General features: G+C 39.2%; 4 protein-coding genes across 9 annotated transcripts; 2 read left to right on the top strand and 2 right to left on the bottom strand.

Annotated features, from left to right (window-relative positions):
* Positions 1–48: 48 nt before the first annotated feature.
* Trxr1 (Thioredoxin reductase 1) lies at positions 49–7,059 on the bottom strand. Of its 4 annotated transcripts, none has more exons than XM_077412141.1 (8): positions 5,873–7,059; positions 2,669–2,892; positions 2,462–2,589; positions 1,814–2,043; positions 1,498–1,712; positions 1,234–1,416; positions 691–1,049; positions 49–602 (listed from the first exon to the last, which is right to left on the bottom strand). In XM_077412141.1, the coding sequence occupies exons 1-8, from the start codon at positions 7,032–7,034 to the stop codon at positions 473–475; spliced, it is 2,631 nt and encodes an 876-aa protein (XP_077268267.1). In that variant the 5' UTR covers positions 7,035–7,059; the 3' UTR covers positions 49–472. The 4 variants fall into 4 exon arrangements, with proteins under 4 accessions (XP_077268267.1, XP_077268271.1, XP_077268268.1 ...); XM_077412145.1 differs by lacking the exon at positions 5,873–7,059 and adding an exon at positions 4,079–4,336; XM_077412142.1 differs by lacking the exon at positions 5,873–7,059 and adding an exon at positions 3,340–3,649.
* On the top strand, positions 3,770–11,078 carry Sni (SDR family oxidoreductase sniffer). Of its 2 annotated transcripts, XM_077412161.1 has the most exons (6): positions 3,770–3,904; positions 4,654–4,705; positions 8,379–8,569; positions 8,656–8,808; positions 9,038–9,242; positions 10,940–11,078. In XM_077412161.1, the coding sequence occupies exons 1-6, from the start codon at positions 3,779–3,781 to the stop codon at positions 10,951–10,953; spliced, it is 741 nt and encodes a 246-aa protein (XP_077268287.1). In that variant the 5' UTR covers positions 3,770–3,778; the 3' UTR covers positions 10,954–11,078. The 2 variants fall into 2 exon arrangements, with proteins under 2 accessions (XP_077268287.1, XP_077268286.1); XM_077412160.1 differs by lacking the exon at positions 10,940–11,078 and having other exon boundaries at positions 9,038–9,437.
* Positions 10,702–12,178, bottom strand: Bcl7-like (chromatin remodeling complex subunit BCL7B-like protein). Its single transcript, XM_077412166.1, has 4 exons — positions 11,905–12,178; positions 11,303–11,378; positions 11,107–11,212; positions 10,702–11,029 (listed from the first exon to the last, which is right to left on the bottom strand). Exons 1-4 carry the CDS (start codon positions 11,994–11,996, stop codon positions 10,911–10,913), a joined length of 393 nt encoding a protein of 130 aa, XP_077268292.1. The 5' UTR covers positions 11,997–12,178; the 3' UTR covers positions 10,702–10,910.
* Positions 10,984–14,018, top strand: LOC143900613 (synaptic plasticity regulator PANTS). 2 transcript variants are annotated; one of them, XM_077412163.1, is made up of 3 exons: positions 10,984–11,123; positions 13,421–13,585; positions 13,666–14,018. In XM_077412163.1, exons 2-3 carry the CDS (start codon positions 13,436–13,438, stop codon positions 13,888–13,890), a joined length of 375 nt encoding a protein of 124 aa, XP_077268289.1. In that variant the 5' UTR covers positions 10,984–11,123; positions 13,421–13,435; the 3' UTR covers positions 13,891–14,018. The 2 variants fall into 2 exon arrangements, with proteins under 2 accessions (XP_077268289.1, XP_077268288.1); XM_077412162.1 differs by lacking the exon at positions 10,984–11,123 and adding an exon at positions 13,168–13,334.
* Positions 14,019–14,795: the final 777 nt, after the last annotated feature.

Here is a 14,795-nt window from a genome sequence, read left to right as displayed (position 1 = left end):
TATGCATATAAGGAATTGTTTTAAAAGCAATCACTACTTGCAATCATGTCAGTCATGATTTCAACATTTTATTAATATTGATTTATTATTAATAAGCTATCAAATAAGCATCACGATAATTTTTTGCATCGATAATGCGTATGCTATAATGCGTACGTAAGTTCCTTGGAAAAATAATATATATAAAAAGGTGCTATTAATGTGACATAATTAAAACGGATCATCTGTTCTCTTTCTGGATTCTATATATTCTTTCGCTGTTTATTTCATGTAATACTGCTGTATTTCAGCGTATTTCTCGTGTAACGGTGGTTTTTTCATACGTAACGATGGGAAAACTGTTTCAGCTAAAAGATATTCGGCTGACTTCTGAGCCACAAGAGTATGGACCGCGTTATCTTCTAATGAATAATCGGTATAAATCTGTGAATGTAATCGAGAAAAGCACGATGAACGATACGCGTTCATCGATCTAACTGCAGCAGCTTTGCGGCTTAGGGTCCAAGCCCGAACGTTTAGTAATGAATATGCGCGTAAACTCCTCCGCTACCGTTGGATGTATGCCGACGGTGGACTTCAGTTTCGGTATTGTTAAGCCACATCTGCGAAAAAATAAAATATGAATTATACAACTCTGAAATTTAACTTTTAAAGAAATTATCGGCGAGTCGTTATGGATCAAGCGCTTACTTAATAGCAGCCGCGAATCCTTGAATTACTTCGCCCGCATTGGGCCCGACAAAGTGCATTCCGAGCACCCTTTCATCGCCGTGTCTAAGCGCGACGACCTTCACGTAACAACGATCGGGGCTTTTCTGGGGTACAAAAAATTCCGTTGGTTTGTAGTACGCGTGAAAAATTTCTATCTCATCTTGCCCGTGAAGCGCGACTGCCGCTTCTTCGCTCAGTCCGACACATCCATATTCCAAAGGACTAAACACCGTCGTCGCTACATTCGTGTAATCCATTTTCTCAGTCGAATTACCATACAATCTTCTAGCCAACAATTTACCCGCGTGTATAGCGACGGGCGTTAATTCGGGTTTTTTCTGTAACAAACATATCAAAAAATTATTTTATCATGTTGTATTTATGTTATGTTACATTAAAATTCTCAATTGTATTTAGCATTATAATTAAATATTAAAATAATAAAAATATTTAAATTGTAAAATTATGTAAATTGTAATTGTTCACGACATATTTCCGATACGTGTTAAAAAAAAAACTTACATGAAGCACATCGCCAACTGCGTAAATGTTCGGAACATTCGATTGTTCGTTAACCGCATCGATCTTTCCAGTTTCTGGAATAAGCTTCAACCCGGCGTTCTCCGGTTTCAGCTCTTGAGTGAGCGATCGTCGACCGATAGCAAATAAAACAGTGTCATAGACATCTCGATGAATTTGACCATCCTAAAAAATTCAAATTATATTACACTCTGATGCGGATTTATTTCTGCATTTGTACGTTTAAATTTGTCGATAAATGCATACCTTGTCGACCCAGTCAACCAGAAGGCGGCCATCCTCTTGTTTCGCTATTTTCTTAACCTTCGCCTCATAGATGAAATTCACGCCGCGTTGCTGCATCTCTTCGGCAACGTGTTCCGCCATTTGCCGATCGAATCCGCGCAACACAATCGATCGAGCCATTAACGTTGTATCGTAACCCAAGCCATTAAGAAAGCCGGCACACTCCAGACCAATATCTATATCTCATCGCTAAGGAAAATCTTAATTTGCACTTTTACACATGTTACGATGGAAAATCTAAAAACAAATCGTATAAAATTCTATTGAAAAAGGATACATCCAGCACCAACAACGAGGGTTTTTCCTGGAGCCCGCTCCAAACTGAAGATGTCGTCGCTAGTTATACCGTATTCTACAGCACCTGGAATATCGGGATACCTGGGCCTGCCACCTACCGCGATTAATATGTCTTTAGCCGTAAAAACTTTTTCCTCCCCCTTCTTAGTAGTTCCAACTACCGTGTGTGCATCTTTGAAGTGTCCAAGAGCGTTGAAATACTCAACTTTCCTATAAGTAAATATTTACATAGGTAAATACTTTTCCAAAGTAAATATTTAGATAGGTACTAACATGCGGAGTAAAGGTCTATTTACACATATCCGTGACACATCAGTGATGATTATTCACACGTATCCTTACACTTTGATCAGTTTTAATTAAGTAATTTTCAAGATGACTCAGTTTACGAACGATGAATTGGCAATGATTGCCATAATATATTGCTATAATCACTTTTTTAGGTCAAGTCATGGATTTGGATGGAAATAAAATATTATATTAAACGTAATTTTACAGGATATGTGTAGATAAACTTGTGTAAAAAAAGTAAATATGGTACCAATATGAATATGAATAAATACACGAACAGAATTAATAATACAGACGTGAATTGATATGTAAACAGAAAAATGAAAAAACAACTAACTTTGTTCTAAGCTCGACACGAGTGACCCAGTTGACGGACTTGACGTGATTTTGTACGGAGGTTCTCAAGGCTTCCCAATCAATTTTCACAGTCTTCGGATCTAGCTGCCAACCGAACGTTGCCGCTTCCTACAAATCAGACAAGTCACAAATCAGATGCGAATCATTTACGTCACTTTAATCGCCACAATTAAAAACGTTTGCGTACACGAATAGCTTCACCGAGCAACGCAGCTTGATGCATGAGTTTCTTCGGTATACATCCCACGTTGACGCAGGTACCGCCCAAGCCCCAAGTGGTACCAATCGGAGAGGGAGACACGTAATCCAAAACTGCGACTTTCGCTCCCAGTCCCACAGCTTCTTTGGCCGCTGCCAGACCTCCAGATCCTCCACCGATGACCAAGAGATCGTACGCGTAACCCTGATCCGCTGAAAGACAATTTCATCCGTTATACCACGTATAAGATCTCTTATATCCATTTCTATCAATACAGATCAACTTTAATCTCTGTTTAACTTACTCTTTTTATCTTTTTCTAATTCTTAGAACTAAATAAAGATAAAAGATAAGTTAAACAGAGATTAAAATTAATCTGTATTGATAGAAATGGACCAATGAGATAAATTCTCTCCAAAGTTAAGCTTTGCGCAGCGTTGTAAAAAAATGAAAAAGGGGCTAGAAATTATCATGGAAAGACGTCTCGGGTATCGACATCCGTCATCCTTGGAAATATATCACGGTAAACTGGATTTCGAGAATCGTTCGGGTCTCGGGTTGAGTTGGCGCGCGCGAGCCGGTGGCGCAATTTTTTTACATAACAAACCGCAATCGCGATTACTCTCCGATCGTTCGGATTGTCCCGCCGAGACACTCACCGGCCTCACCGCACATGCAGGCCATCGCGCTTCTGCCGTAGACGAGACCGAAGTCGCATCCAGCGAGGGGCGTCTTCTGCCGGCGCGCTAACCCGAGCAGCTTGGCGTGCCCGGGCCGAAGTGACACGAGCCGCGCGAACACCGTCAGTGTCGCCATGATAATCGGCGACATGCGACATGCAATTCACGATAGTCGGAGCACGTGACGTCAGCCGTCAGTGACGCGCCGCGCCGCGCCGCGCCGCGCCAACCGCGCCGTCACGACGTCACGAAGACACGAAAGCGATAGTGAGGTCGCGAGACACACACGCGCGTGTCGTCGCTCGATCTCTACTATACTGCACTAGTTCCGCACGCGCACCCCGCGCTCCCCCGTTTCGTTCACGTCGACGACGACGCTGGTCTTGGTTATCCGGGTCAACCGAACGCGAACAACGCGATGAGATCGATCCTTATAACCGGCTGCAACCGCGGTCTGGGCCTGGGCCTGGTGCGGCACCTGGTCGAGTCGCCGAGGCCGCCGGAGAACGTCTTCGCGACCTGCCGCGACGCGAGCAGGGCGACGGTAAGGCCGCGGGGCGGGGCGGGGCGGGGTATGTTTAATTCCATTAATCGATCAATCCGCATTCGTCGATTCGCGCGTAATCGGATCGGCCGGCGCGATCAGCAGAATTGTCGATTGTCGCGCGTTACGCAACTTTCACACGTGGGAGGGAGAGAACGGTATACGTATACTTACCGATCGGCGCCATCGCGACTCTCTTTGCTCCTCGCGCGAAGGAATGAATTTTTTCTCCCGCGATTTGTCCTCGCGCCGTAATAAACCGTAACGTCAAAGCGTCGAGGCGGTCGAGGTCTCTGCCGTTCCTTTCCTCACCGAACTTGATTCGACCGGAGCAACGGTTAAGTCACACTGACACCGACGGACGCTTTCTCGTAACCTTAAACGCCTCCGTCACCGCCATCTATTATACCGTTTTCCTCTCTCGTCGTCCTCCTCTCTCCTCTCTCCTCTCTCCGCGGTTTTCCCCTTCCGTCGCCGCGGTTTCGCGCGCGGCGCGGTGAGTCAGCGAACGCGATTTATATACTCGATTACCGGTGTGCGTCGATCGTTGCGCAAGCAACTCCGGCCGGCCGAGTCGGAGCATCTGGAACCGGTTTTTCACGTTATCGCGTTGTACGTGATCTCGTTAAACCGCTGTTGAGAGATAATTGCGACGGACCTTTTCGTCTCCCTCGTCTCTCTCTCTCTCTCTCGTTTGAATCGCGTTTAAACGGAAAGAGGAGAAAGAAAAATGAGGGAAATCTTTGCAGGAGTTACGCGCGCTCGCCGACAAATCGTCGATCGTACAAATCATCGAGATAGGTAAGTTGCCAACTTCTCGCTGTTCTATTAATTGTTCGCTATAATAATAATAAGTTCATTTTGCTGGGTTGGCGCGAGAAATTTGAATCGCCCCGCGATAAGTTCTCTTGTTTATCGTCGCGATGATGTTGTTGTTGTGAAAGATGTACCGCGAATGAGATGATTTGCAATTATATCGGAAATTCCTCAAAACTTTGATAGTTCTTGTAGAGAATGTGGGATTCTTTCTCAGAAATAACAAGAATAACGATATCATTCCGTAGCTTCGATATTGTTTTCGACGAAATTCTATAGTCCTGCACACGTCAGAACTTGTTTAATGTTGAAAATTAACATTGTTGTAAATTCACGTTTCCAGATCTTATTTCGTAAGGATTTTTGTGCCGGACTTAAATAGATTTTAGTCTTAACCCTTTGCACTCTGTAAGAAATTCAACAATTCATTCCAATAACTCGATAATTAAATAAAAGTTGTTTATTTCCGAAAATAAAATCGGATTTTATTATGACGCATCGTCATATATATATATATATATATATATATATATATATATAAAGATTTAATAACATAAAAAAATACAATAAACTCTTAGAAGTATCCATGTTGAATATAACTCGACATTCAAGTTGCGGGAATGAAATGTGATGTCGAGTATATAAGCGAGTGCAAAAAGTTAATACGATCCAATTTGCGGATTACTTTGTAAAGAATGAAACTGCATTATATTGCAATAATGTTGCACTCAAATGTAGCTGCAGTATCTTGTTCCAAAATGAACATTGACGTTTTATTTTCTTTTATTCATCATGAACTTCAATGATTCGAATTAAACGATAATTGATTGTCGATTTCAAACTGGATTTCAATTAAAAGGAGATTCGTATTTGTAAAAATTTCCTTATTTTTACTAATTGTGCAAGATTCGTACCGTTCTCTAGATCAAGCGTCGAAAACAACTTAAAAATACGCATAATTTAATTTTTGAAAAATGATGCACAACTGATTATACTGGTTATACCGGTTGTAACATAGTGACAAAACGTACAATGATATTTCACAATTTTAGCAGGTTGATTTTAGCATAGGAACACGTCATGGTGATTGAATATATATTCGTATATACGTTACAACATTTTGAAGGTCGAAGAAAAATGCCAATATCTTACCTGTGTGTGATACGGAAAGAATATCTTCCTGCTTCTGTTGGTTCTCTATCTCATTGCCGACAATGCTGCCTGTCTCCACTTTGCTCTCCACTTGGCTCTTTATTTCACTCTCGACATCGTCTTCCGTTTTGCTTTCCGTTTTATTTTCTGTCTCGTCTACCTGATCCTCCATCAGTTCGTTCTCCATCTTATTCTCGACATCACCCTTCGCTTTGGTCTCCAGTTTATTCTCCGTATTGTCCATCCGGTTTTCCACTTTGTTTTCCACTTCGTTCTCCGCCATGTCTACCTGGTTCTCCACTTTGTTCTCCACCTTATTCTCGATGTCATTTTTCGTTTTGGTCTCCAGTTTATTCTCCGTCTCGTCTATCTGATTTTCTACTTTGTTCTCTACTTCATTTTCGACATCACCCTCCGTGTTGCTCATCCGTTTATCATCTACTTTGTCTACCTGGTTCTCCGTTTCGTTCTCCACCTTATTCTCGATGTCACCCTCCGTTTTGGTCTCCAGTTTATTCTCCGTCTCGTCTATCTGATTTTCTACTTTGTTCTCTACTTCATTTTCGACATCACCCTCCGTGTTGCTCATCCGTTTATCATCTACTTTGTCTACCTGGTTCTCTACTTTGTTTTCCATCTTATTCTCGATGTCACCCTCCATTTTGGTCTCCAGTTTACTCTCTATCCCGTCCATCTGATTTTCCACTTCATTCTCGATATCACCCTCCGTGTTGCTCATCCGTTTATTCTCCACTTTGTCTACATGGTTCTCCACTTTGTTTTCCATCTTATTCTCAATGTCATCCTCCGTTTTGGTCTCCAATTTATTCTCCGTCTTATCTATTTGATTTTCCACTTTGTTCTCCACTTTATTCTCGACGTCGTCCACCACCTTGTTCACCGTTTTATCCTCTGTCTCACTGTTTGCCTGGTTCTCCACTTTGTTCGCCACTTCAGTCATCTCAATATCACTCTGCGTTTTGCCCCTATTCACCACATTGCCCTCCGTTTTGTTCTTTGCCCTGCTGCCCACCAGCCTCTCCACTTTATTCCGCGCTTTGTGCTCCTCGGTTTCTCGATCGCTCGAATCAGAATCGACGGTTTGCGATTTTTCGCAACAGACCAACCACGCTTTCGCCTTATTCAGTTTGCGTGCTTTCATATCCGCGACCGTGCACCGGGCGGATGCGAGATGAGGAAAAATTGAAATTATACGATCTAGAACGTCCAGAGCGGAACACGTCGCGAATGTTCCTATCGTAGGAAAAAAAAACAACACGATTTTGCCGAGTCGGTGCTGATCGATACGTGCTATCTGATAACACCTGACTCTAGAGTTTTCTAACGTTAAAGATGGATCCTTTCTTCTTGCGCGCGCGAGATAAAGAAATCAATTTTCACTCTTTATCGGCGCGTGATATGCGGTGATTCGTTGAAATGCGATAATGAGAATTATCGCATTACTTAGAAAGTTGAATTAACGCATAACAGAAATATCTCTACGTCGCGTCTCGCGTGTATAGTACCTCGCAAATCGATATATAAAACGTTCAACAAAACAGCGATATGAATCATATACTTATTTTTTAAATAAATATAAAGACAGTCGCGCGAAATTGCCTCATTCTTCAAAATCTTTTAATTCCCTTATACACTATTTGCCATCTCTTGCGTTTAGCATTGCGCCAAAGTGAACAATTCTTGCGACGTGACTAGCACTTTAGCAGTCTGGAAATCTTTAAAAATATCGCACGATACGGACATGTTTTTGTCATTTATTCCTTGTTTATCTTATAGATATTATGGAGCCGCGTTTTGACGCTTTTAGCGCTGAAAGCATCGCTCTATCTTCGTTTGATATTCGTTTGTGCAACGAAGACAGAATGGTGCTTACAGCGCTGAAAGCGTCAAGACAAACTCAGCCTAAGATGAAATAAATATTAAGGATAATTTGATTGAAATTTTCTTTAAAAAAAAATGTAACGCATATCTATATATATATATATATCTATATATCTATATATATATATATATATATATATATATATATATATATATATCGGATTAAGTTTGTAGCGAAATATATTACTTTGAAGTTCCTGTGACACAAATTTTTCCGAAGTCTTTAGATTATGAAACTTAATTAATTAATGTAATGTCAAAGTGGCAATATCTGTTTTTTCTCTCTGATTTTATTATAAACTAATTACGAATTATATTTAACTTTATTATAGAATGTAAAATCGAAGTAATAGTAAAATTTTTTTTATTTTATTACAATCTAATGGAGATATAAGAAGTGCTGTGTCAGGCCATTATGTCAGTAAGTCCTCATTGATACATGACATATGTTCTGACAAATGCTTGTGCATAATACAAGATAACCAGGTTTATCAAAAATTTATCGCGCAAGGTAAAACAAAACTTGAACTTTTCACAAACGTACACGTAGCGAGTTCTAACATCGATATTGTTCGTGAAATAACTTTACATTGTCTTTTCCCAGATTTAACAAACACGAATAGCTACGCGAGGGTCGTGGACACGGTCAACGAAAGGGTAAATGGCGCTGGTCTCAACGTTCTGTTCAACAACGCTGGTATTTCCAGTAAATTCACGCGTCTCGGCCTCGTGAAGAAGCAGCAGATCACAGACGGTTTTCTCATAAACACCGTGGCACCGATTATGCTGACAAAAGTACGCCTATGCAATCATTTTACATTTATGAATTTTACATTGACGACGTGCCGTCGATTCGTAACTGAGGAAACAATTTATTCAAGGCTTTCCTGCCGTTGCTGAAGACGGCTGCGAAAAATTCCGAGGATAAAACGGGATTAAGCGTGAGAAAAGCAGCGGTTATTAATATGACGTCTATCCTGGGCAGTATTGCTGAAAATAACGACGGTGGTTTTTATCCTTATAGATGCAGCAAGGTAAAACTTTAAGCTCAAGATGTGCGTTCTATCGAAATACATACGTGCGTTTAATAAAATTTGTAGAGCGCTGTTGTTACTTGTTACGTATAACTTGAAAATGTAATTAACTTTTAAAGAATGTGAAATCCCTACGTTACACTCTGGAATTAATCAATATGTATCTTACATCATTAAGCACTTGAAATAATTTTGCAAAATATCTTATCTAATCTCATTTGGGAAACAGGCGGCACTTAACGCGGCGACAAAATCGATGAGCATCGATCTGAAAGCAGATGGAATTTTAGTGGCGTGTTTGCATCCTGGATGGGTACGTACCGATCTAGGCGGCAGCAACGCTCCGATGGACGTCGCCACGAGCGTCAGTTGCATTCTGGATACTTTGAACTCGTTGACAGAAAAACAAACCGGTTGTTTCGTGCAGTATGACGGTAAAATATTGCCCTGGTAATAGTGCTCAAGTAAAATATTTAATCAAATGAAATTTTCTATACATGTTATATATATATATATATATATATATATATATATATATGAATTTTTAAATACTTTAAATTAATATTAAATGTACATCATTTTTTGTAAAAATGAAAACCATAAATATACATATATTTTTATCTTAAAAATCTCAAAATGAAGAATATTCCTCAAACTTTATGCGACTTATGTGATGAAATTTTGACTTGATGTTTCATTAAACAATTTCAGTGGAAATATTATAAATTAGATATTTCCACAAATCACACACGCACTTTCTTACATTTTGAAATACTTGCTATAACAATTAGCGAGAATATCTTTGCATCTAAAGATATTCTTACTAATTTTTATATCTTTGTACAAACATACTACAAATGTATCGTAATGTTTTCATATAAGCGATGTATAGTATGCACTGATTAAGAGGTCATTCAACTATTTTATTCGTATGAGCCCAAGCTTATTTTGTACATGTCAGGGTGCTATAACGTAACGCACAGGAATGCAAGTTCTCCTATAGTATCAATAGAAAAAAATGATATTTGAGATATATGCAATGATATTTATAGACTATCAGAAGCGTGAACTATGTTTGAAGGTAAAATATATGTATATGTATGTACGTGTTTTTTCAGCACTTGACTTGTTGCAAAATTAATTATAATACCGGTTGATTATTTTGCAAAGATAATCCTTGATACAACCGTGTATCGTTATAGCGAGAAAAATATAGTTTTGAAAGAAAATAATACTGTAATGTTATTACACAATCGTGGCGAATGTACAATCCGCCATTATCAAGCCTTTTCTTTCAAAGGCTATTATCAAGCCTTTTTCAACTTTTCAAGTCTATCATACCCCCGAATTTTTGAAGGGTTACGTATAACGTACATGTGTACTACTTTATTGTTCCCGAAATGGGTTACAATCGTTTCATACTCTTTCACTCAAAACTTTAATTCTTTAATCAATTTCTTATAGTCCGAGACGTACATGGATCAGGGTCCTGTCGACGAATCGACTGTTCCTACGGAGTTACGTATCACATCTGAAAGGATTATACAGAAACGATATTATAGGGTGATGCGTTGTTCTGTGTAGGAGCGATCGATTCATAGTCGACAGATCCCAAGTTCGATTCCAAGTTTCACCCTATGCATACAATAATGGATGGCTTTATAAGCGATGGATTCAAGATTTAAAAATTTAGTGTAAAAATAATATACATACATACATAAACGGATTGATCACTCGCCTGATTTTATTCTAGTCAATTAGCCGATCGTTGTTTCTAGTTTCTAAATTCAATGAGGAAATTCGTAATAAATTTATATATAAAAAAATAAACTCCGTTATACATAATTCAAAACGTTTCATAGGATTGATACTATTTGTAATTATATAAGTATATATTTTGTATATATATTCATATATTTATATATATTATCTATATCTCACTAAATTTGGATGAAACAGAAAAGAAAATCTTTTCTTGCAGTTCATCCGTTATATTGAGAGGTATGACTTAACGTAAAATTATCAAGTGCAAATTCATTCACGAAAGAGACAGATTCCTAAATGTGTCCCTATATGTTGGCGGTGACGCTGATTGTAGGTCGTTAGTCAGTCTTCAATCTCTTGGGTGCAGGTTCACTGTTTTGAGAATTGGAGTCCTCCGAAAAGCCCAGGTGTGCAGAGAAATCTGTAAGTCCTTGGGAATCGCTAACAGTGGAGAAACCTAGCGTGTCAGAAAATCCGTATTTTGTTAATCCACAACAATAACGCCGTCGCAAATCGTCAACGCCAAACACTCACATGTATTGGAATCTTCTGTAAGTCCAAAATTAGAATTTGACGACTCTATCCCTCCTTTTCTCGGTAAACCATTTTCCTTGTCGGAAACTGTCTTTCCTTTTTTCTTCTATAAATTAAAACATTTGTTCTATATTTATACAATTTATCTGCTTCGGTTGATTTTGATCGGCATAACGTATGTTCTTGCGTGAAATACCTGATCGAGTGTCGAGATTGGAACCCATTTATATATTTTCATAGTTGTTTCTCCTATTGTAACCCATTTCTTTTCCCTGCAATCATATATACATTCTGTTAATTGTTTTCATATAAATAACGATTTTAGTAAAATATAGGAGCACAAACATCTCTTGTGCAATAAAAGGTGAGAGAAAAATATTTTATTTTTCGTAACAAAACTATATATTATTATACGTTTGTCCTTGTTGCTGCGACAAACTTTATCACTCTGTCTAGAGCTCAGCTATGAAATCGCCAACCGAACTGATCGTGTTCTCATTCAAACGTTTATTTTTAAGCAAGTTAAAAGCTTTTATCGCGCAAGCAGTTTCTACATAATTTTATACTCGAAACCGGGTATTTCAACTATGAACATTAGTGAACCGCCTTGTAGTCTTTCATCGGTATCTTTGGGAGCACGCCCTTCGACAATGAAACAAAACAAAAAGCACTTGTTACACTTTTACGATCCGTGATCATCTTCCGAGAGATAAGCGACAAACACGCGAGACCCGGCGATTCTCCTCGTCCGTCTTTTTCTCTTCCTTCGATCTCCGACGCGACACAGGAAAAACTTACCAATGGCGAACTTTATCAACTACCTGCATCACACGTTTAATGTCATCCTTGGCACGACTACGAGTCTCCGCTCGCACTGACCGCGACATCATGTTATTGTTCGCGCGCGATTAAATCACCGGTAATTGATTATCACACCAGTTACACGGCACCAGAGATACCGGGACATCCGCGCGCGAGCAGCGAAGAGGTTAGGAAAGTGACAGAGACCCGAGAACCTCTTCACCGCTGCTTCTTCGACAGCCGGAGCCGGAGCCGAAGGCCGAACCGCGAAGTGTTTTTCGATTTTCGCAATTGTCACTCGGCTTTGCAGACCTAGGGAATTTAATTTTATACGTACACTCGCGCGAACACAAAAGACTCGTGGCGCGCGCGACCAATTTCCCCAGAAATAATCGACGTAAATCGAACCAATCGGAGCGCACTTCAGTTAGCGGCGCGAAAAGGATTTTTTGACCTTTATTTTTAATTATTAATTCGGAGTTGATATATTTTTGTTCTTTGAAAAGTATTATATTTTATACCAACAAAAAGATATACCATCCAAATGTTCGCGTGAATAAATATCTTCGACTTTGATCAAATTCCAGTTATCCTGATCGATCGATTGAACCGGCATGGTAGAGAATCGTGTTGTCGTCACAAAATTAATACAAATTAGAAAGTTAATCGTCGATTATATACATTAATTGGAGTTTGATCGAAGTCACGTAAATTAAACATATGTAGATACAGAGAAAAGTCGAATATTAGATAATAAGTTATACAAGTTACATGAACCGCCTTCGTTGCATTATTCGTATTCAAAAAGTTGCATTTTTTTTTTAATTTTTAAAAAAAGGCTTGAGAACATTTAAAAAAAATTCTGATTGGCAATGCTCTAATTTACTGTTATTTATTATTTAAAAAGTTATGAATCAGCAGGCAAACGTGAATTGAAAATATAGAATTATTATACATGTTGGAAACAAATATAAAATTCGTTCCAAGGTACCTATTCTTCAAATTAATTTTGTTATGAAACGAATACGTTTATGAACGAAAAGGTGCGTTAACTGGGTTTCCCATTGGCACTCGATTAGGAAATCCCCACCTTTTTGTTCATAAACGAATTCGTTTTATAACGAAAGAATAGGTATGTGTGTGTACCCAGAACTTCGACTTTTCATATTTCAAATAAACCGCAACAATGGTCGAATGCGCACTTTTGTATCGACGCATGTCTGACCACTCTGACCTAACCTATACCTAACCTAACCTAACATCGCTTGCGTTATTTAACACTCGTGCTGACTCGTGCTGCGTGTCGGACACGCGTCCGGCGAGCAAATAGGCAATTTCATTTTTCTAAAAGAGCTCGAGACTGACATATCTTGGTGAATATGGGCGAAGCGAAAGAAGAGAAATCGCCTCGCGAGTACGAGTGGATGGTATATACGATTGCATCTCCGTTCACATCATTTTTCCATAATTTCCATTGTATATTTTGTCAATTTTATATTTTTTCTTTCGTCAGGTGAGACCCTGTATAATGTACAAGGACGAGCACGACGAATGCACAAGTATCAGAGGTCGTTTTCATCAGTACTTCATTTTCGGCGAGACGGTCGACTGCGATCAATGGAAGACCGATTATCACAACTGTTATCAATGGCAAAAGTACAAATCGGAAGAGGCATATGTAAGCAGGTTGCTACGCGTGTCTCGGCGATGACGCATCCGAACGTAACGCGATGTAATACCGGAACGAAATCATTGCAGGACGAGTTGATCAGGAGCGAGAAGGAACGCAGAGCGAAACGATTGCGCGCGCATTATCGGAACAACGTTTGGGAGAAGAGGGAGAAGCCGCCAGAGAACTGGAACACCCCTCTGCCCGAATGGATGCAAAAGGAGTTCGAGAACTCGTATCTGCACATACGGAGCCAGGAAATGAAACAGGGCGCAGAGGTATCCTCCCTTGACGCGAGATGCACTATATTGTAACAGCGGATCTCCTATTAGGATTAGGTGTAGTCCGTGTACATATACGTATTTATTATTTAAGCCGAGTCACGTGTGTACAACGATATATGTATGCGAACAATAATAATATTAAGTGAAACAAGATTTTAGATATATATAATCAATTAGAGATAAATAAAACTGCTGTTTACGATCAGGACTGAATCTCGGTAGTCTGACAATCGTATTGTATGACGTTTATAATTCTTTAGAGTGATTCAATAAGGATACTTATTAGCGCCAGAATTTAAATTCGATCATCGATTCAAGTATACAGAATTACCGTTCCAACTATATTTTAAAGACAAAAAATCGGCGCGCAGTTTATTAAGAGAGAGTTTGGAAGAAGTGAACAAAATTGTTACAATATTATCGGACTATCAAGAGTTCCGATCGTAAATGGCGTTTTTTTCTCTAATTGTATGCACGTAAAGTTTTACAGCCTGCGAGCAAATACGAAAGCCTGACGTAACATCAGATATCTTATCGCAAAGTGCGACGAATGGCTCGAAACGGTCGATTGCAAAAGCACCGACGGATGCTGAAAGAGCATCTGTTTTCACCCCCCTCTTTTTATCAATTTAATTACGTATACTATTGTTGGCTTTAATTTAAGACCGCGTTTCAATCGACATCATTCGGCGCGCAGTTTGCTGAACTGAAAAATACGTACGCAAAAATATTATTAAACACAAAGATCCAGTCCGACGGTGCAGGCATATTTCTACTAATGAAATTTTAAGACTTCTCTCGTCAAAACTTTAAGACTCTTTCTCAGATTTTTTTATACGAATTGGAACGTTTTTCAGAAAAACTCCCAAAATAATGAAATACTCCAGATTTAGAAATGTGAATAAATATGAGAATTTATCAGAAATTTTCAGGCA

Source organism: Temnothorax americanus, unplaced genomic scaffold (assembly GCF_048541705.1).
Source record: "Temnothorax americanus isolate GAGA-0224 unplaced genomic scaffold, ASM4854170v1 Scaffold3, whole genome shotgun sequence".
Taxonomy (NCBI): Eukaryota; Metazoa; Arthropoda; class Insecta; order Hymenoptera; family Formicidae; genus Temnothorax; species Temnothorax americanus.
This window is presented reverse-complemented; position numbering and strand designations above follow the sequence as displayed.